Source organism: Aspergillus ruber (assembly GCF_000600275.1).
Source record: "Aspergillus ruber CBS 135680 unplaced genomic scaffold scaffold00006, whole genome shotgun sequence".
Taxonomy (NCBI): domain Eukaryota; kingdom Fungi; phylum Ascomycota; class Eurotiomycetes; order Eurotiales; family Aspergillaceae; genus Aspergillus; species Aspergillus ruber.
Genome location: NW_024467302.1, coordinates 538,999 through 559,988, shown reverse-complemented (window position 1 = coordinate 559,988; position 20,990 = coordinate 538,999). Strand labels below are relative to the sequence as shown.

Here is a 20,990-nt window from a genome sequence, read left to right as displayed (position 1 = left end):
TATTGGGTACATGGAGTACGGGGTGCATAGCATGGTGTTTGTGCTTGTGTATGGTGTAGGGCCTTGCATTTATTATCCCGCTAATAAATTCACGGGTATCGAAGCCCTGACAATGTTTCTTCAAAGACTAATACGAGTAGTAAATCAAGCACTGGAAGCAATTACTTCCCAACACAAAACCTAATCAAGTCAGTCATGCGCATAGCAGGGGTAGGGAAAAGACGCACTTCTCAAAAACAACCCCCAGCACATCCTCCACATCCCCACTCTCTCCCTTCCCCGTAATCTTTGCAAGCGCATCAGCCGCAAACCGCAGATTCTCAGCAGCAGTCACGATATCCACCTCCTCACCCAGAGGACCGTCATAAGCACCGCCATTCGAACCTGGCTTCGTTTGTACCAAAAAGTCATCAAGATGCTGCTTACACCGCATTAAATTCGAACTCTGGCGGTGCGTGACGCCCAGCGAATCCTCCCAGTATGAATGGTCGTATTGGCCGTTGTCGTCTCCTTCGATTCCCAGTGGTGAGGCGATTTCTTCAAATGTGCTGATAAGGCCGCGGAGGAAGGTTTGAAGGTTTCCGGGGTCTGTGTTTTGTTCTAGGGACGATGGTGGTAGGGTTTGGGCTTCTTGGCAGGATATACCGAAGATGCGGTTGTGGGGGACGCTTGGGAAGAGCGTGGTGACATTCTCGAATAGGGTGAGCGGGATTAGACCGGATGTGATTCGTTCCGTCGACGGGAGACGATCGCATTTGTTTACCACGATCAGGATATATTTTTCATCGTCGATGCAATCCCGCGTAGCATCAACGACCTCCCGCTCAACAACCAACCGACCACTCTCATCCAACGACGCAACAACAATCACAACATCTGATTCCAACGCCCTCTCCCTTGCACGACGAATACCCTCCTTCTCCACGGCTCCAATCGCCACAACTGTATCCCCAGACCCAGCTTCTGAGCGAATCCCAGCCATATCCCCAATTTTACAATACCATCCGCCCAAATCAACTCCAACATCGACGATATCCCTCGTCGTCCCTTCCTCAGTACTAACAATTGCGGCTTCCTTTCCCACAACACGATTCAACAACGAACTTTTTCCAGCATTCGGAGCACCCAGAAGCGCAATTCGGATCCCATTCCGTAACAACTCGCCCTTCGATGCATTCTGTATATGGAAACCAATCTGCGAAACAAGTACATGTACCTGTCCCGCAACAGATGAAAGTAGTTCTCCAGCCGATTCATCAAAATGCTGATCTTCTGCAAAGTCAATCAGCGCTTCAAGCTCCCCGCGCGCATACAGGAGTTGATGTCGCCATTGCTCATAACGCTTCGACAGCGTATCATTCGCACCCCGCACAGCAAGACGGCGTTGCCGCTCCGTATCAGCGACAAGAGTCCCTCCAAGCGCTTCGATCTGAGGCAGGTCAAGGCGATCATTCATAAACGCGCGGCGGGTGAATTCACCCGGTTCAGCGTATCGAATTATATTATCAGTACGATTAAGGTCTCCAATTGCGCTCAGGACAGACTTGACAATAGCCGGTCCACCATGTACATGAAACTCAAGGACATCCTCGCCCGTAACGGTCTTGGGGGCGGGGAAGTATAGCACTAATGCCCCGGCATCTAGTACGTTGCCGTTATTATGTCCCGGTTCGTAGAGCGTTCGTAGAGCGGCGAGCCGTGGTTTCGGGAGAGTTGTATTCGGGCATAGGGCTTTGTATATCTATTCGTATCTACTGTGTTAGCAAGGTCCTCAATACAGCACACCACTCGCGGCCAGACTTACCTCTATACAAGCATCACCCGAAACCCTCACTACCGCAATAGCGGCGCGACCTGATGCCGTCGATAAGGCATAGATAGTCGAATCCGCATCTAGATTAAACCGCGCCGGACGAGTAGCTGAAAACCATATCCGGTTCGCCGGTGTCGATGCGGGTGTAGATATGGGCGCAGCGGAGCGCAAGGTAGGTTGATAGCGGCTACAGAGAGTCACTACAGAATAGAAGCGAGTACTCCATGATGGGCGAGGGATTACCCATCGCAAATTTGGGGATAGAGATAAGCGCATGCGCAAGGATGAGAATGGTCGATGTGAGGTGATCTTTTCGAGGCCGGAGATTTGAGGGGTTGATCACGTGGATTCTTTATCTGATAAGGGCTTCACTACAAGTACAAAGTACATACAGTACAGTGATGGAGCACAATCTATTTAATAATTCATACTATATCATGTAGAAAATCCAAGTCCAAATAGTCAAATGCATGGAGATATACCAACAACGCGTCGCTTCGTCACGCCTGCGATTCAAAGAGACGCATGCACAGCCATACCGGACAAGTCAAGATATCCACCACGACAGGATGCAAGACGACAACAAGCGGTTATAGAAACAGAACAGACAGAGAGACAGACACATGGCTATGGTCAGATAAGGCATTATGTACAGGAAATGGAAACAGGATATGAAGCCGTATGATATAGAACGTTGAGGAAAAGGAAATGAGAATGAACGGAGATAGAACACAATGCACAAGGGGTACTTGACACAACAAAAAAAAAAAAAAAAAAAAAAAAAAAAAAAAAAAAAAAAAAAAAAAAAAGGAAAAGGAAAAGAAAAGGAAAGGAAAGGAAAGAAGAAAAGAAGAAAGAAAACCAAGAGAAGATCAAGGCTAGAAATCAGTCGGAAAGAGAAAAGAAATATTATACACTGAGCGACATAGTAGAAAAGGGGATTCCGAGACGACATCAGTTGGTGTATCAATCAAACATTACCAGTAGATGAAAAGAAAAGAAAGAGATAAAATGTTTCAAAAAGAAGGGGTAAAGGAAAAAAAAAAAAAAAGAAAAAAGAAAAGAATAGAAATCACTCAGGCTCCGAATCCTGCTTACTGCTCGGCCGACTATTATCAGGCGACCGATCATGTTGGTCATCATCATTCGGCGAGACAACAATCGCTGGTGTTGAAGGCGGCTGCGAGCTAGCATCATCTGTATTATTCGAATCTGCCGTCCCCGGAGGTGACATTGGATCTGGCTCCTTGACAGATGATAAACCACCAGTGCCATCGCCGCTATCCTTGCTGCCGCTGGTAGGACCATTGCGTCGTCTCATCCGGCGTTTGCGTCGTTCTTCCTCGGCGCTCTCTCTCCGTCTTCGCGAGCGCTCATTATCCCCTGTGTTGTCTCGCAAGCCCTGGAGCATACTTGCAGCGCGGTCCGCGACATCTTCACTCTCAGACTGAGGCTCCGGACTAGCGCCACGATCGGCATCCTGGCCAGGAGGACTCAGCATACCAGAGTCCGCAGCACTGGCGCCATAATCATCTTTGGCCTGGCCGGCGTTGCTCTCGACCTCGTTTGCTTCCGTGCCCTCTTCAGCTCCAATGTCCTCGGGAATCTGCTGTCCCGACGCGACGCGGACATTGTGTCGTTCCTTTAATCTGGCACGGCGACGACGGTCACGCTGGTCTCTGGCTTGAGGAGCAGCGGCACGCAACTTCTCCAATAGCGAATCCATTGCACCGCTAGTAGCAGGCGAGTTGGGCGCCTCGGTAGCGGTACCGGCACCATTGGCAAGAGCAGTGTTCATATTCATACGCTTGCGGGCCAGCGACGCCTCCGTACGCTTCCTGCTTTCTTCCAGGGTCATATTCTTCTCTCGGGATTTCTGTTTTGGTCAGCACAAATTCAAGCACATAAAACAAAATGGTTCTCACCTTCCACTCCATCACAAATGCTGCCAACTTGGCAAAGAAATCCCGTCTCGCGTTCTCATCCGCACTGTCCTCACCATAAAACACCATGATATCATTATACGACTTCGTCATCTCCTCCAGATACAACTGCATCTGCTCCGCCTTCCGCCTAGCATCCTTCATACTCCGTTGCACAATTTGACTAACACGGTCCTGCGGATGGAACTTCTTTGGATCGCTCAGGTTACCCGCGTCCAAGGAAGCCTGAATGTTCTTGATATTATCGATATACTTCTTGGCGTCCTGACGAAGTAAATCGACATTGAGCTTCTGGATATTGACGACGCCGGTGATCTCATCCACAAAGCCCTCCCACTCGGGGTATTGGTTGCGGACGATACGCTCGACCAGATCGGCGAAGGTGGTCTCGTTCTTGTCATCCTTGACCATACCCAGGCGCGCGAGAGAGCCCAGCTTGAATCCTTGGGCTTGCTTGTTGGCGTCGTTCATGAAGTTACCAATGTCAAGAATCAATCCAAGGACGTTCATCAAGGCCACCGAGTCACGCAGTGATTCGCTAACCTTGACCACATCCTGAAGCTTGGTTGAAATGTGCTCGTAGTCCGGCTCAAACGACCGTGTCAGAGCAAGCGCACGCATCCTAGCCTTCCAGTAATGGTGCAACTCGAAAGCAGTAGCCAGGTAGATCTGATCTTCCTTAGTAAGTTCGCTAGGATCCTGCTCCCGATCGGAACTGGCGGCATCAGGACCAGTCCAGTCCTTGCTATACGGCGCCATCAGCTTAGAGATGTTCTCAGGAATCGTGCACATCTCGTCCCTTTGCAAGAACTCCATGACGACCATGTTATCCAGAATCTCAGCATCACAATGAATAATCATCCGCACGATATCCTCAGGCGGATACTGAGAGTACTTGGCCATTGCGATCTGGAACGTCTTGGATAACTCGTTGGAGATAATCTGCTTCTTGTCCTTGCGCTGTTTGGCCGCATTACTGCGTCCGAAGATCTTGGTCTCCTTCGCCATGAACAGCCGCTCAACTTCATCCAACACACCCTTCTTAGCTAGCTCTGAGTACTTCTCCTCTCGGTCCTCCGGTGTTGGGGCATGCGATGCCCACACCGTGACTTGTGGAGCATCCACCTTGTCCCAGTGCAAAGCCTTGAGTTTCTTCTTAGGCCGGATTGATGGCATCATACCAGTCTTGGCACCAGGCACACCCTGAGAAGCCATGTAATTGGCTCTCCAGCCTCCGAAGCCAGCACCAGGCGGTGGAGGTGGCGGAGGTGCTCCAAAATTCATACCAGGCGGTGGTGGAGGTGGTGGAGGCATTGCGCCAGCCATACCTGGCGGTGGCGGGGGTGGAGGAGGCGGAGGCATCCCAGCCATGCCTGGAGGAGGAGGAGGAGGCGGTGGGGGAGGAATACCTGCACCACCGGGCGGCGGTGGTGGGGGTGGAGGAGGGGGAGGGGGTATACCAATGGCACCACCTGGCGGCGGGGGCGGAGGAGGCGGCGGGGGCATCCCAGCCATGCCCGGAGGTGGTGGTGGTGGTGGAGGAGGAGGAGGGGGGGGAGGAGCAGCAGCAGCTCCAGCCTTGTCTGGTGTTGCGCCCTCGAAACCGGCCTTGGCTTCCTCGGCAGCGACTTCGTCTTCGGGTTCTATAGGCGGCTTGGGAGTAGCCTCCTCGTCCACCGCTCCAGGGACATCGGCATCGATCTTAGGGACCTTAGAAGCGATCTCACCAAGCAGACCAGTCGCCTGCGAAGGGTCCATTCGGGGCCGCGGGACATAGATCGGCTGTCCTTTCTCGTCCGTTTCATTGGTCAAGCCAACATGGCTTCTCTTGCGATGCACAGATCCCAAGGCATTGTTATCCAAGTTCAGACGAGCTTGCTCCTCGAAATCGTCGCTGGGTTCGGCTTCTCCATCCATCTGCTCACGTAATTCACGCAGACGGTCAGACGGTCCATGCTGGCCCCAAACCCTACCTTCCAACTTGAATTGGGTCTTGGTGCGCTCCAGCTGTCTCTCCAGCCTCCCTAGCAGCTGATCACGGTCCATGATACCTCTCATCTGGGACGGATCCGTTTCTGCGACGTTACTCTTCTTCGCATTCGACGCGGCGATATCCTGGGCGTCACGGAGCATGAGATACAGCTCACGGGTCTCAAGTTCATTGCGCTGCAACTCCTGAGCACGCAGCCGCTGCACATCGGCAACCTCCGCCTTGATAGCTTCGTTTTGCCTAGCCTGCAACTCTATGATGCCTGTCTGCTCATCAATCTGCTTCTGCAGCTTCTTGACGAGACCATCAGCACCAAGTTCCACCTGTGCTTTCATCTCATCGCGCTCCGCAATCGCCGCTTCGGCAATCTGCCGGGCTTCCAGCGATTCATCGTACACCTGCCTAGCCTCTGCATCTGTGTGGAGACGATCTAAGAGACTCTGTACGGTAAACGTTAACCCTTGCCGGAAGTCCAGATCGGGCAACCGCCGGTCCATGGCGACGTAGCTCATCATCGCATCCACGAGCTGGAACATCCGCAAGCCATCCTCGCCGGAGTTCTCGCGGATCAGCAGCATGTGCTGCATAGCCGAGAGGAAATAGTCGTGTGCCCGGCTTCCGTTGATTCTAGAGGCGATGGCATCGGTAATCTGCATCGGATCGGACATGTCCTTGACCTCGCCCTCGATGCTGTCCTTGACGCTGCTGCCCTCGCGCTGCAGGAGATCTTCGTAATCGATGGCTTCATTCTCCCTGAACCGTTCAATTTGCTTGTCGATCACCTCATACTGGAAGCCCTCCATCTTCGTCAAGAGACGCTTGATACCACATGAGATGAACTGGGCTCGAATGTGACATCGGAGCTGCAGGTCATTCTCCGGCGCATCCACCATCATGTTTATGAGGATCATGGTCGAAACGGCATATTCCATGAGCAAGTTCTCCATTCCAATCCCTCCGCTCCGGTACTCCTCGCTGGCACCGACCAAACTGCCCATCTTACCTCGACCGTCTGTCGTAACCTCGACGATCCGCATCCAGGCATCAAAGCGGCCCGTTTCACCCTGGTAATTCTTGACATGGTCCATGGCCTGGAGGACCTTCAGGTGGCCCTCACCCTCACCCCAATGGCAAAGGAATGTCAGGACTTCGCTGACCAGTTTCCTCGTGTTCAGTCGGGGCGACAGCAGGGAAGTGACGAGCGCGACGATGACTTGCTGATGTGAGAGAGCATCGTCTGCGCCGTACTTGTTGTTCATCAGTGCCTTCAGGCACTTGACAATGTCATATTCGCGGTCCAAATCCTTATCACCAGTCGGGGGTGCGGGAACAGGTCCAGAAGCCTTCCTCCGGTTGATTTTTATGAGCACGTTTGTCAATGCGATTTGGCCTTGAGCTTCGACAAATGCCCTAACCCAACTGTGAAATTGTCAGCACCGTATCAAATGGCATAAGCATATGCAAATAAACTTACCTAATTGGCTGTGTTCGCAAACTGACACTCAAACTGGCCAGTTGCTTGGACGTAATCGTATCATCCATAACCTTCTTCACATACCACTCCGGGCTTCCCTCTTCATCAGCCCGTTCGAGAATCCCCACAGGCCCATCATGACCATGAGTCTGCCGGGCATTCTGCCTCCGCTTCTGTTCGCCTTGTAACTCCGTTAAACGATCTTGGTGCACAAGAGTCCATTTCTTCGAAGCCGGGTATGCCAACATCTGCCGTTTCGCCTGCTCCGGAAGGTTCTGCCAACCTCGCTTCTGCATCAACTCCAGAAACAGCTGATCCACTATACGGTCATCCCGGGGTCGAGAAAGGTATTGTTCTGGGACGATAGGCGGGGGTCCGGTAGTCGCAGTCGATACGGTCGATAATCGGCTGGAACTCCCACTGGGTGTGAGGTTATTTCGATCGGAGTGAGAGGTCGTAATCGTGCGGTTTGAACCATCGGTGGAAAAATAGTTTGAGCCTCGTGTATTTGACGAAACGGACGAATGGAGACTCATCTGATCGAGCGAGAGGCGGGAGTTCTGAGAGGAATCGAAGGTCGATGAGGAATTATGACTGAATGGCGCATTCGTGGCCGAACTACCCGGTCTCCCCCATTGCTGATACCGCGGCCCCCTATCACCTGTTGAACTCCCACTCATAGTCATATTCGAAGCATGCGGTGGCGGACGAGGGCCGGTGGGATGGGAGTAGTAATTCGGTACTTGAGCCGCAGACGGATTAAACACCGGGTACTGATGGAAATCCCCACCACCTAGGGCCAAATGGTGAGGCGATGGTTCTCTCCGCGGAGACGCATTGGACAGATAATCCACGGGAATCGGGTTACGAGTATCGGAGGGAGTGCTCTCAAAAGGGATGGACGTAATCACACCAGCCGAGGGCGCGATACCGCCAGAATCGAGATCGTAGGGATTATTATCAATAGATTGGACAGAAGTGCGTTTGTTCGAATGCCGCGACGAACGAGAACCAGCGGCACTCCCTGGTGGCGCGAGATTCTCCAGATCGCCAAGACTGCTTGTGCTGCTGCTCTCATGGCGAATCTCTACCGGCTTCTCCTTGTGCAGTTTCCTCCCAAAGAACGATTTTCCCGCCGAGGTTTGTCTTGATTTATCAGAGGCGGACGTGGACGATGGCATCTTGGCGAGCGTCGCTGGGGAACCGCGGGAAAAGCATGAGCTCTAATTCTACCCTTTAGATTCGCAAAGCAGGGGGGTTGGATCAAGTATATTAACGACGGAAACTTCGGCTTTTAATTCAACTCTTTCAAGAAGCTGAATCCTGTCTTAGTTCGTTGCGGAGCAACGGTAGAAAAAAGAGCGAAACGATAGCGAAAAAAAAGCGCGAAACGAGGATGAGCGAAGGGAAAGGGGATGTGTAAGAATCAAATCAAACAATCCCAAGACTCCAATCCTTCTTTTTTTTTCACTGTCACTGTATGTACTGAGTGTAACTGAATGTATGTACTCCCACTAAGGGGACGGGGGAGACGACAGACGACAGGGACGATCAGTCCAGGGTATGGGTAAATAGTGGTAGCGCTGCAACTCGCACTGGTCCGGCTCACGACGAACCAAACACAGAGCCCAAGTGGATCATGTGAATCTTCTTATTTCTTCAGGCGGCGCTTTGAATCGTTTCTTTTTTGGGAAGAGAACAGGTTGAAACCGTCCCTTTTTGGCACGTCAGGGCTGGATGCACGGGCGGCGTTTAGGGGGAGTGGGAGACGGCGCCCAAGTCGGGGTGCTGAGTCATCTGCGGGGCGAAAACGGTTTGTTATTGGTTGGTCTGAGGTAAATCACGTGATTAAGGAGTCGCAATCGTAGCGCATCTCGGCCAGCCAAAGATAATTGGATTGTCCATTGTTAGCTTGAAGTGTGGCTGTTGAATCTGTGTCTGCAAAATAATCTACAAGTATACAGTGCTCTGCACAGGAATACTGGCGCTAGGAGTACCTGTACCCCCAGGGTCTCCGTACTCACAACATGTCCTCAATCGCAAAGGTATCCACCAAGCAATTCCCATTGTACTACAACCACACTAACAGAAAAACAGACACTCTTAATCCCCGCCACAATCTCCCTAACCCTCTACGTCCTCCTCTCCTACCTCATCTTCCCCTTCTTCCAGCACTACCACCAACGCTACGCCCACTACCTCCCGCTACACACCATCTCCGCGCACACCTCCTCCGTCCGTGACCGCATCGGCGACACCCTCATGCGCTGCGTCCTGCGCTCGTCGTCCTCGTTCCCATGGCGGAGGAATAGCGTGGCCGGGCCTCGCGGAGACCATCACGATAATGTCAGCATTGATGATGAGGAGGGGGAGATTATGGTTGGGATGCATATGGATCCAGCGAGAAGGAGGGAGTTGGAGAGGAGGTGGAACAGTAGGCCGGAGTCGGAGGCAAGGTTAAGTCGGGATTTAGAGGAGGGATTTATGGATGATAGTGATGAGGAGGATAGAGGGCGTCGTTGATTTTGTTTTATGGGCTGAAATTACTGTATAATAGAGCTATGGCGTTTGGCATTTTATCCCTGCATCACTTATGCATATTCGGAAGTTTGTACATTGACAAGCTACGGAGGTTTTTTGACGGTGGCAAGCTGCATGCCGCGCTACTGCATATAATAAACTATAAAGTGAAGTGTAAAAGTAAATATATTCAGGTATCATCATAGGCCATCCTACCAGAGTAATGGCCGATTAGTTCAGTCATTGCCTCATAAAACACCGGTATATATGACATCCCCTTGTCTATGCAATTTTTTACCCCTCTTCCGCTTCAACCTAAGCTTACTTGCGCTGGCCGTAAGCCTTGGTGACGTAGTCACCAGCGTGGACGATAAGGTCCTGGTTCTTGTAGTCGAAGCGGCCAGAGAAGTAGCTGTCCAAGATCTCCTTGGTACCCTGGGCGTACCGGATCTGGGCGTCGATCGAGGTACCGGACATGTGGGGAACCATGGCGTTGCCACCGCCCCAGGGGCCCTGGACGTAACGAAGCGGGTGGTCCTTGGGAGCGGGCTGAGGGAACCAGACATCACCACCGTAGCCTCTCAAGTGACCAGACTTGATGGCCTCGGCGACATCCTCCTTGACGACGATGGCACCACGAGCGGTGTTGACGAGCCAAGAGCCTAATCGGTTAGCATGTGCATGATATACATAGGAGCATAGGAAGCTTACCCTTCTTCATCTTGGAGATGAGGTCCTTGTTGAAGAGACCACGGGTCTTCTCGTGCAAGGGGCAGTTGATGGTGACAATGTCACACTGAGCAAGCATCTCCTCGAGGTTCTCGACACGGCGGCAGCCAATCTCCTTCTCGACCTCGGGGGCCAGGGGCTGGTAGTCGTAGTAGAGGAGCTCCTTGCAGTCAAAGGGCTTGAGGCGGCGGAGGACACGCTCACCGATACGGCCAACGGCAACGGTACCGACGGTCTTGCCCTCGAGGTCGAACTCGTTCTTGGCGACGGCAGCAACATCCCACTCGCCGTTGCGAATCTGCTCATGGGCAGGGACGAAGTTGCGCACCAGGGTAAGGATGGTCATGACAACGTGCTCAGCAACGGAGACAACGTTGCAGCCAGTGACCTCAGCGACGGTGATACCGCCATTGGTCTTGTTGGCAGCGTTAAGGTCGACGTGATCAGAGCCAACACCGGCAGTGACGGCAATCTTGAGGTTCTTAGCCTTGGTCAGACGCTCAGCGGTCAGGTAACCGGGGTGGAAGCTGTTCAGGTTAGCCCCAATTCTTTATACTTCCAGCACGTAACATTAAACGTACGGAGTAGTGATGATGACTTCAGCGTCAACAAGCTCCTTGTCAAAGGTCGAGTTCTCGCCCTCCTTGTCAGAGGTGGTGATGAGGGTGTGACCCTTGGACTCAAGCCACTTGCGCAGGCCAAGCTCGTTCTCGGTGGTACCGAGAAGACCGGGCTGGTCCTTGGCGTGTTGACCGCCCTATATACAAGTTAGACTATGTTCAGCAAGACAATATAGGAGGGAGGACGTACATCATAGAGAACCATAAGAACTTTACCCTGTCGGCTCGCAGAAGCAGTTAGCGTACGTGCACCGGAGAAAGCCCCCGCCAACGGAGTAGGGCGGAAGGCAGGTCTTGAGGATCCTGCGGCGGAGAGGAGAGTAGAGGACCGTCCAAGTTGACGGGAAAGAGAGCGAGCAAATACCATTGTGTTGATTGAGTGTGATTAATTGAACTATAAAGGATGAGGATGGAAGAGGATGCTGGAGGAGAGGGCGTTAGCAGGTATTTAACCTTGAGTGTGAAGTGAGCGTTGCAGCGAGTGGGTTGGAGACGCGGGGGAGAACGCAGACGAGTATGTAAGATAGAAAAAATAATAATAATAATAATAGGAAAGAGGAGAAAAGGTGATGTATACGGGAGAAAGGAAAAACGTCATCCAAAAAGGAAATTTAGGGAACTTACTGAATGCGAGACAATTGGAGTTAACGTGTGTGAGAAAGTGATAAAGATGAGAGTTAAATTCTCGGGGAGGAGAGAGGAGGAAGTGGCATTTATAGGCGTGGATCACGTTAATTTTTTTTTTCTTTCCTGCATCCACAGTGGTACTACTAGTTAGTGTCAAGCAGTAGTATCCATAGTACTCGGAGTACGTGAACTTGTGCTAAGAGTAGTCCTGGAGATCCGGATGAACTGACGGTCTCCGCATCGTCATCAACACCTAAGAGCCCTACCTAATGGGAATAACTGTCCTGTTTCCTTACTCTACACAGAGAATAGAATTCAACATCAATTGTACGGAGTATAAAGAATTCTCATTTTATTCCCTTTCTCAGCTTATTTCCCTCTCAGCAATTGGATTAACTTCCACCGTCTCTCAACATACATACCAAAATACACGATCAACACTTGCTCATGCGGGGTCTCCCACATTACTCCATTACGTATGCTGGCTGGCTCGGACGGAGGGACATTATAACACAATCAGGTTACCTGAAGGCAGAAAGTCCACGGACTTAGCTAAGAGTATTAACATAGTCAACCTAGTGTACCGGGAGATTTCCATCGTCGGCTCGGTAGTTACAAAACGGACCACTTCGAGTCAGTTAGTGAAAGGTTGACAGATGCTTGTTACTGCTAGAGTAATGTTTCCGTGGCGTGCTGCCCCGCGTGAGGGGGTTGGCTTATCTAATGAGGGGGCCCCTCACCACTCAGGGTACAGCTGCAGTAGTATACAAAATTCCGTACGGAGTAGAGGGGTACGAATAGTTACTTATCCGACTGAATAAGTAATTTATTCCTAGATGATGCTCAGGCACCCCTGTATATCGTAGTTTTTCCACTTTTGTACACTGTATCCTACGCTGCTACACGGGGAATCCCTGTCCGTCCCCGATTCTCCGACATCCCCGAGAATGAGGGGAGATCCACGGTGACACGGCATGGCCTGTCACTGACAGTTCCCCTCATCCAGAATGAGTGCAACACGATCATTCTATCCAAAAAAAAAAATAAAATAAAATAAAATAAAATAAAATAAAATAAATAAACCACCTCCAACTAATATACATGGGTTGGGGTACGGAGGACAGAATCAAAAAACCACATTGACCAATTTCCCCCCCTTCACCACCACCACTCGTCTCCGCTTCTCCCAGTCATTCCGTTCTCGCAACCATACCCGTCCCTCATCCGTCTCCAGGATCCTACTCACCACCCAATCCTGCTCCTCCTGCGCATCTGGCTTCTCTGTGGTGGGCGACAGTCGTCGCGGAATGGTTGCCGTGAAGCGCATCTTGCCGTTTACCTGAACCGCGACAGTTTGGCCCCCACGCGCGGACAGGGTGTCTGCTTGTTCCGCGGCGAGGAGAGGTGTCGGCCAAGGCGCGGCGAAGATTGCTGGGACGGGTGTCTCGGTTTGACGCTCGAGGACTGCTTCGTGAAGGATTTCCCATCCCTCCGAAGACAGCGCCGGCGCAATTGGTGCCAGGAGACGGAGAAGGGAGGAAACGCAAAGATACAGAGTCAGAGGCAAGAGATTCGAAGAGGAGGACAACGAGTTGGTTAATTTGATCAGATCCGAAATCACCGTGTTCAGTCCGTACGGGTTACGCTCAACACACTGTGTGACTGAAACGATGGCCCGATGCGTGACGAGCACGGCGTCCGCATCAGCATCACTCAACGACGGTAGCAACGGCAACTGAGTCGCGTGGTCGGCACACAATCCCTTTTCGGAAAACCGGTACTCCGACTTGGTCAATTGCTCTCGCGCATCCAGCACTAGCTTCCACACCCGACCGAACCACCGCTCGATACCCACGATCTTCGCCTCATCCCACTCGAGAACCTCACTCACAGGCGCTGCGAATAAGACATGCGCACGTGTCGCATCGGCTCCATATCGGTGTGCACACGCAGTGGGATCTACACCATTGTGTTTGCTCTTGGACATTTTTTCGAACGATACTTGTGGTGTGATTTGGGTGTCCTTGATAACTGGCTTTTCAGGACCACCACTGAAGTCCACCTCAGACGGATGCAGGAATCGACCAGTGGACGGGTCCGAGTATGTTTTCCCGTGGACCATTCCCTGCGATAATAGCATCTGGAACGGCTCAGGCGGTGCTCTCAGTATATTACTATTCCGTGCGATCTCAGGGAACAACTTAGACTGCGCAAGGAATTTGTAGATGAAACGAGCATACAAAAGATGCAGGATGGCATGCTCAACACCGCCAATGTAGACGTCTACCGGTCGAACAGACGCTGATGAAAACGGCTGCTCTTTGTTCGCCGCGTCCAAGAACCGTAGATAGTACCACGATGAGTCGACAAAAGTGTCCATTGTGTCAGTGTCGCGGTTCGCAGGCTGTCCGCAGCTAGGGCACTCAGTGCGCTTCCATTCCTCTGACGACTCGAGCGGGTTACCCTTCTTTCCCTTGAGCCAGTCGCCTTCGAGTTTGGGTAGTTGCACCGGTAGCTGGTCATCCGGCACCGGCACCGCACCACAACTATCGCAGTGGATGATGGGGATCGGAGCACCCCAGTAACGCTGTCGACTGATCAACCAGTCGCGCAGGCGCCATTGCTCAACTACTTCGCCATGCCCGACGGCGTTGAGATCAGTGACAATTTGCTTCTTTGCTTCCTGCGAATGCAGGCCCTGATACTTCCAGCAGCGGGAAGTCAAATAGCCTTCGTGCGTGAAAGCCTCGGCGTTCGCGGCGGGAAGGACGCCCGAGTCCGCCGGCGCGGCTTGCACCTCGGCTCCAATAACCTGTGGAATGAACTCCGAATTCACATTCTCTTTAAAGAAGGCTAAATCTCGAGAGTCGTGTCCCGGAACACCCATAACAGCACCCTCACCGTAATCACCGAGGACGTACGGAGCCGCGAAAACCGGGAGTCTTTGGGCAATATGTTCACTCTCCTTGTCGATTATATGCAGCGGATGCGATGCCCAGACATTAGGTAGCTTGTAGCCAGCCTTAGTATCAGACGACAGCGATGCCGCTTCATCTAAGAACTTGCGTAGTCCTTCGTCCTTCTCGACTACCTGCTGAACAATGGGGTGGTTCAGCGAAAGAGCCAGATACTCGACACCATACAGCGTATCAGGACGAGTGGTAAACACATTAACACTTGATTGGGCATCATTGACGGTAACTGGGAACTTAACCTTAGCACCATCCGACTTCCCAAGCCAGTTGCGCTGCATGGACAAGACTCGTTCAGGCCAGCCACCAGCCAACGAATCCAGATCCTTCAACAAGGCTTCTTTGAATGCAGTGATACGGAAAAACCATTGCTTCAACTTGAGCTGCTCGACCTTTGCGCCGGAGCGCCATGAGAAACCATTTGCATCGACCTGCCAATCAGCCCTGTCCGTAACTTGTATATCTAAATTCACTCACCTGCTCATTCGCCAAAACGGTCTTATCAACCGGGTCATAATTAACCAATGCCTCAGCCTGATACGCCAACCCTTTCTGATACAACATCAGGAAAATCCGCTGCGTATGCTCATAAAATTCTGGCGCACAAGTCGCCAATTCCTACCCAACCATCAGCACGCATTGATTAGCCCTCATCCAATTCGACCCAAGCCCCAACAGGCGAGTTAAAGACATACGTACACGATCCCAATTGAAAGCCGTTGAAATACTCCTCAACTGCTCCTTCATCCGTCCGATATTCTCCCTCGTCCACTCCGCCGGATCCACGCCCCTCTCTATCGCTGCGTTTTCTGCCGGTAACCCGAATGCATCCCAGCCCATTGGATGGACGACGTCATGTCCACGCATGCGGTAGAAGCGCGCTAGGACGTCAGAGATTGTGTAGACGCGGAGGTGGCCCATGTGCAGGGTTCCGGAAGGGTAAGGGAACATGGAGAGGATGTAGGATTTTGGTTTGCCATCGTTGGCACTGGGTTGAGGAGGTTGTTGCTGTTGTTGCTGTTGCTGCCATTTTTCTTGCCATTTTCGATCGAGAGCGAGGAGGTCTAGTTTTCGGGGGAGTGAGGAGGTCGAGATTGTTGCGAATCGGATGAAGGGTTTGGGGAAGATGGTGGTGGTGAGTCTGCGACCCTGTGCGAGGGCACAAGTTGGGTTTAATCGTAGTCGTGAAAGGGAGAGCATGTTTGTCGTATATTACTTCATTGTCTCATAACTGTATGTCGAGATCAAGCCATTGATCGAGATTCTGCAGAGGAGAAAACCGCCGTCAAATTGTTTGACGCGGAGAACTTCCGTCCCGATTGGGATTAGCGTCTACATCATAGATCCGGTTTGTTTCTGAATACATGTACATCAATTATATCCTGGATAATTGTGTCTAGTTTCTATGTTATTGGTAGTTCTCCATAAACAGGTCCTCTTCTATAACCGTAAAATCTCCCCATCTCGCCCAATTCCACCCCGAAAATGGTCCATAACCGCCTTTCCTCCAAAAACAGTCCCCTCCACAATCCCCTCTACATGCCTAGGTTCAACACGTCCATACCAGATACCCTTCCCGGCCAGCGGGTTAGGAGCACCATCGCACATCCTCATCCCCGGTGGAACATAGATAATCACGTTTCCAGCATATTTGTGTCCCCCGACATGGCTGATCAGTCCAATATGCGCGTGCTCCGGGCTGTCGATTGTCTTGCTATCACTGACAGAAGTAGAGAACCCACGCGCAGAGAGAACACGGTCGAATTCGATTTCAAGGACCGGTGCCATGACTCCGCAGCGCATGTCGCGGCCGCCGTGACCGCAGATGAGGATCACGGGGGATTGGTGGATGTCGATTGCGCCGGGGAATTGCGATGCTAGGCTTGGGACGCGGACTAGTTGGTCACGTTTGGGCTCGGGAAGGGAGGATTCTTGCATGGGGTGTAGTTTTTCGGGAAGGAGGAAAGCTTGGACAAAGCTTGACAGATTTGGATCCGTTGCATCTTGGTCGGCAACAGGAATCGAAGGAAAGTATTTAAAGCTGGGGAAGAGGAAGGCCGAAGCGGATGACAAGGACGAAGATGCGGATAGTGAAGAGTTCGAAACGAGGATGTTATTAAACGGCTTCAGTCTCGGTTAGCAATATTCCATGCTATACCTCGATCAACACATACATCAGCATAAGGACCACCACGCCCAAGTAGCTTCTTCAATCCTCGCGCAAGATCCCCCCAACCCTTCTCCTTCCCGTCATCCTCAATGCGACTAGTCCAATCTCGCTGTCCGGTACAGATCAGCAACTGCTGTGCATACGCAGCCATGGTTCCGTTTAGCGGTTGTTCATGGTCGATCGGAAGCCCTTCTGGCATCGCAGGCGTGGGCGGGCAATTGCAACTAGGTTCGGGGCATGATTTCGTGACGGGGAATGGAGGGGGGATGTCGAGACGAGTGCGGAGACGGCTGGCAGAGCGTATTTGTAAATGAGGTCTGAGAGTGCCAAAAGGCGACCGCCAAAGCGGTTGTAGTCGTAGTTTCATTGTTGCGCGGACGATGATTTTCTTGAGTTGAAAATCCGGAGAGATAAATGTCATAGCTAAACTCCGCAATTTCCGAGGCCGAGTCCGAGATCACTTCCGAAGTATGACTCTTTATTCATCTAACAGGCTACAGCTCTATTCTATGGCATGTTGTCCAAAAAAGTCTGCTGCCTCCTGATGACCCTCCTTGCGGGCCACCATATAGCAGGCGTCCGCTCACCATAATCCTTCAAACCCGGGTCAGCTCCCCGCTGGATCAGACAACCCCCAGGACATCGATGTCTCTCACTGCAACAGCCTCATGTAATGCCGTCGTCCCCGGTGGCCAACTTATAACAACATCATCGGCCCACTTCGCATCATCGTTCATATCCGCGCCATGTCTGAAAAGAAATTCCATCATTGCATATCGCTTCCGTTTCGCTGCTGCCCCCAGTGCACCTAGCCTATTCACCCGTGTCCCATACTGGAACAACAACTCGGTCATTTCAACATTGTCGTTGCCCACGGCGACACAGAGCGCTGGGTAGAAATCAGCTAGCGGGTTTATGTTCGGATCCAAGCCATGCTCGAGTGGGAATCATGTGAATTCAGGATTTCCGCTGGACGCAGTCATCGCAACATATTCACTAGTCCGATCATTCTGGCAGTCTACATCCAGGACAGCTAGGATGAGGATGCACATTAGGTCAATAGTTAACCCGCGGACGACTGCACCGTATATCAAGTCATTGAGCTGGGCGCTGTGGGAGAGACAGGTTTGAACTAGATCGTAGTCTTTGCCCACAATGGCGCAGCAGAGGATGTGCTCTAGTGAGATGTCGGTTGATATATTCTGGTCAAGGAAGGACCTCCATCTTGCGCGCTGGTCTTCGAGTGCAACGAACTAGATAATCTTCCACTCTTCTTTACGCTAGCACCCCTGAATTCGGATGGAGTATTGTGCTCTGCGTCCGGAATATATATTTGAACCCCGCGGCGGTGCACGTAAATAGAAGATCAACACAACACATGCAGGCAGACATTCACCATAGCCACGTTTCCGTCTCTTGCATCTAACAATCTAACCGACATTGTCATTCAACCCGGAGTCCGGAGTCTACTACGTATATGCAGATCCCTTCGCGCGAGCCCCGACATTTCAAGGGGTAGCAGCCTAGACTCAGAACCGATTATCAATGGAAATCAAATAGCTCCTCTATTATCTCGAGTGGACTATGGATTTCTAGGTGTAAAAATAGGTTTCAAACCATTTATCGGCTATATTTTCCTTGAAAAGGGTGAATGTTGTAAAAAATTACGTTATATAAACAATAAATTAGGAATTTATCAACCAATGGGCCTATGGCGCAACGGTAGCGCGTGTGACTCCAGATCACAAGGTTATCTGTTCGAATCAGGTTGGGCTCAATTTTTTTTTAATATATTTTTTCTGGTTCTCAAAATTTAATAATTTTAGATCTAAAATTAAAATCCCAACTTTTATTGGTTCTTTTTGTCTGGTGGAAGTAACAAACAATAACAGATCAACGACAAGAAGACGACGAGTAGTAATAAATCGAAGCGGGAGCGCTCGCTGGCAGCCTGACTATCCATGCTTTCGCCTATTTGGATATAGGGCAAAGACCCAGCCTTTTTCTTTGTTTCTTTAATCATGTTAGTATTTCATCAGGTAGTCTGTCAACCGATTCGTATTACCCATGACCGCAGTAAAAGAAGGGGGAAAAAAAATTGAGCCCAACCTGATTCGAACAGATAACCTTGTGATCTGGAGTCACACGCGCTACCGTTGCGCCATAGGCCCATTAATGGTTTATCATTACCTATTTAATACTATGATTGACTTGAAAGTTGTGTATGTCTTATCGGTTGGCAAAGAATTGCTGATAGCCCTTCGTTCTTGTAATCACCATTAATGTAGTCTAAGGAATAGAAGAGATAATCAAGGAGATTGAGTACCATCTAGCGGCTACAGATTATTGAGCCAGCATGGCATTCCGTTGTATTCATTGTTCACATTTTCTTCGGCCCAGTCATCTTTTTCCGTACTCTCCACTGAGTTCTCTCGGTCCTTATACAAGTACTCACATCAACGTACAGTTCTTATCTGATTCGTGTGAGTTGGCCATACTTACCCAAAGGCAAAGGCAGCCTATTTGCAAGCTATGAAAGAGTAAGTTGATATTAGAGGCCTCTATATCATCACCAAGGAAGACCACGTTATAAAATGCTTGCGCGGTTCGATTCGTTTATAGCTAATAATAAGTTTCTAGGGTCTCTTTATTTACGTCAAAGTGCTGATTGGAATTGGATGCCCGACAGTCATAATGTATCGAATTCGCTCATACAGTCACGATAAAGACATACTCGACTCTTGCTCAACTGCACAACATATAATCACCCAAGATCGTTCTATAACAGTGGGCTTGCTAAATACCAAGTGTGCTACAACTGACAAAAGCGACAGGTATATCCTCCGTGATCTAGTATTCTCGAGTTACACGTTCATAGAGCCGTGGGAACTATTTCACCATACCAGAAAGCGCAAATAAGGAACAATTATAAAAAGGCCATGCGATACCAGATAGATGATTCGATGTAATTGACGATCGAATCTTTTGGCAGCGCTCGATCACATATGCACCTGTTAGGCAGCGTATTGGGACTCATCCACGCCAAGTTCCAAAAATTTCCCATGAGCAATACGACAGAAAGCCATGGGAATTTTGGGTAAGCAATCACCAATAAGCTATCATATGATATCAACATCTGAAAAGAGACTTGTGGGATTAGAACACCCGATGAGTTCTTACAAGTAGGAATTCCTAGGTTCAACCCCACGTATTGGGCACATCAAAGCATGACAGGTCTTGTCAAAAGAAATGCTTTTCTATGATCTACCAGCCGAGATTGTTCGGCCAAAAAGCTTTCATGATGCACGTCTTTGAACCAGGGCCGATAAGCTATGTAGTTCGACTGATTGGAGTTATACATTACCAAGAAATGCGAGAGAGCTCGTGCTTGAAATGGATTTCATTGACTCAACATCATCAGAACCTGTCTGTTGTGTACTTTTAGAGCTAAGAATCACCGAACAGCCTTCTCAAACACCCTTTCAAATCCTCTCAGGCCATGCACCCTTCCAATACCTTCCCAAAATACCATCCCTTCTAATCACTTCATTCTTATTATCAATCCGCCACACATGCCCCCGACCAAAATTACTATATATAAGATGATAAGCCTGTCCCCCCCTGCTCTCTTCTGCAGAGACACCAAAAATATTCATAACCACTTTCACAACACTGCAGATAGTCGCGAGGACCATTATCCAAAACACCCCCGAAGATTTGAGATGAGGTGGATGCGGGTGTAGTATGACAGCGCGAAGCAGATCTCCAGACCTTTTGTATCTGCAACCGTTAGCATTTGCAGCCCATTCATCGGCAATTGACGCACACTCCGCTTTGTTCAGCAGCACCAAACCCGCGCTCATATATAGATAATCCACGTTCCTCTCATCCCTTTGAATCTGTTTACAAGATTTGTCAACATCCGATAGCAATGAAACATCGACTTCGAGGAGAACGATCCTGGCGTCTGGGTTCAGGAATATGGTTTTCCTCACTGAATTGTGAAGTGTGATGCTGATTGGCCCAGGATGTAGAGGGTTGGATTACACAGAATTGAAGTTATGGATGTGAAAGTGGCGGCGCCGATGCCGCTTGTTGCGCCGGCGAAGATAATATGGACTGGTAAGATATC

The 20,990-nt window shown here is 50.6% G+C and overlaps 7 protein-coding genes and 2 non-coding genes across 9 annotated transcripts; 2 read left to right on the top strand and 7 right to left on the bottom strand.

Annotated features, from left to right (window-relative positions):
- Positions 1–161: 161 nt before the first annotated feature.
- Positions 162–8,401, bottom strand: EURHEDRAFT_513826 (cytokinesis protein sepA; the record flags this gene model as incomplete). The annotated part of the gene is made up of 6 exons (XM_040786210.1): positions 162–180; positions 228–1,741; positions 1,805–1,893; positions 3,317–3,689; positions 3,739–7,165; positions 7,221–8,401. 6 exons carry the CDS (start codon positions 8,399–8,401, stop codon positions 162–164), a joined length of 6,603 nt encoding a protein of 2,200 aa, XP_040640942.1.
- Positions 8,402–9,206: 805 nt separating this feature from the next.
- Positions 9,207–9,938, top strand: EURHEDRAFT_496177 (uncharacterized protein). Its single transcript, XM_040785678.1, has 2 exons — positions 9,207–9,265; positions 9,318–9,938. Exons 1-2 carry the CDS (start codon positions 9,248–9,250, stop codon positions 9,741–9,743), a joined length of 444 nt encoding a protein of 147 aa, XP_040640941.1. The 5' UTR covers positions 9,207–9,247; the 3' UTR covers positions 9,744–9,938.
- A 4-nt stretch (positions 9,939–9,942) lies between these two features.
- Positions 9,943–11,898, bottom strand: fdh (formate dehydrogenase (NAD+) FDH1). Its single transcript, XM_040781324.1, has 6 exons — positions 11,714–11,898; positions 11,454–11,511; positions 11,280–11,306; positions 11,051–11,226; positions 10,452–10,996; positions 9,943–10,402 (listed from the first exon to the last, which is right to left on the bottom strand). The coding sequence occupies exons 2-6, from the start codon at positions 11,454–11,456 to the stop codon at positions 10,062–10,064; spliced, it is 1,092 nt and encodes a 363-aa protein (XP_040640940.1). The 5' UTR covers positions 11,457–11,511; positions 11,714–11,898; the 3' UTR covers positions 9,943–10,061.
- Positions 11,899–12,842: 944 nt separating this feature from the next.
- EURHEDRAFT_375840 (leucine--tRNA ligase NAM2) lies at positions 12,843–15,888 on the bottom strand (the record flags this gene model as incomplete). Its single annotated transcript, XM_040778786.1, has 3 exons — positions 12,843–15,119; positions 15,166–15,306; positions 15,388–15,888. 3 exons carry the CDS (start codon positions 15,886–15,888, stop codon positions 12,843–12,845), a joined length of 2,919 nt encoding a protein of 972 aa, XP_040640939.1.
- Positions 15,889–16,002: 114 nt separating this feature from the next.
- Positions 16,003–17,315, bottom strand: EURHEDRAFT_410295 (sucrase/ferredoxin-like domain-containing protein). Its single transcript, XM_040781323.1, has 2 exons — positions 16,863–17,315; positions 16,003–16,812 (listed from the first exon to the last, which is right to left on the bottom strand). The coding sequence occupies exons 1-2, from the start codon at positions 17,277–17,279 to the stop codon at positions 16,129–16,131; spliced, it is 1,101 nt and encodes a 366-aa protein (XP_040640938.1). The 5' UTR covers positions 17,280–17,315; the 3' UTR covers positions 16,003–16,128.
- Positions 17,316–18,563: 1,248 nt separating this feature from the next.
- On the top strand, positions 18,564–18,635 carry EURHEDRAFT_t53. Its single transcript has one exon. It is a non-coding gene; the product is annotated as a tRNA-Trp (tRNA).
- A 10-nt stretch (positions 18,636–18,645) lies between these two features.
- On the bottom strand, positions 18,646–18,968 carry EURHEDRAFT_410293 (uncharacterized protein). The gene has a single exon (XM_040781322.1). It carries the CDS (start codon positions 18,879–18,881, stop codon positions 18,708–18,710), a length of 174 nt encoding a protein of 57 aa, XP_040640937.1. The 5' UTR covers positions 18,882–18,968; the 3' UTR covers positions 18,646–18,707.
- EURHEDRAFT_t50 lies at positions 18,958–19,029 on the bottom strand. Its single transcript has one exon. It is a non-coding gene; the product is annotated as a tRNA-Trp (tRNA).
- Positions 19,030–20,322: 1,293 nt separating this feature from the next.
- On the bottom strand, positions 20,323–20,969 carry EURHEDRAFT_551525 (uncharacterized protein). The gene has a single exon (XM_040787541.1). It carries the CDS (start codon positions 20,719–20,721, stop codon positions 20,341–20,343), a length of 381 nt encoding a protein of 126 aa, XP_040640936.1. The 5' UTR covers positions 20,722–20,969; the 3' UTR covers positions 20,323–20,340.
- Positions 20,970–20,990: the final 21 nt, after the last annotated feature.

Coding starts and splice junctions, on each gene's coding strand:
- fdh (XM_040781324.1), bottom strand. Junction 11,227..11,279: donor TTCTTATGGTTCTCTATGAT/GTACGTCCTCCC, acceptor ACTTGTATATAG/GGCGGTCAACACGCCAAGGA. Junction 10,403..10,451: donor CATCTCCAAGATGAAGAAGG/GTAAGCTTCCTA, acceptor CTAACCGATTAG/GCTCTTGGCTCGTCAACACC.
- EURHEDRAFT_410295 (XM_040781323.1), bottom strand. CDS start 17,279: ATGACATTTATCTCTCCGGATTTTCAACTCAAGAAAATCATCGTCCGC. Junction 16,813..16,862: donor GTGGTGGTCCTTATGCTGAT/GTATGTGTTGAT, acceptor CCGAGACTGAAG/CCGTTTAATAACATCCTCGT.
- EURHEDRAFT_410293 (XM_040781322.1), bottom strand. CDS start 18,881: ATGATTAAAGAAACAAAGAAAAAGGCTGGGTCTTTGCCCTATATCCAA.
- EURHEDRAFT_551525 (XM_040787541.1), bottom strand. CDS start 20,721: ATGAGCGCGGGTTTGGTGCTGCTGAACAAAGCGGAGTGTGCGTCAATT.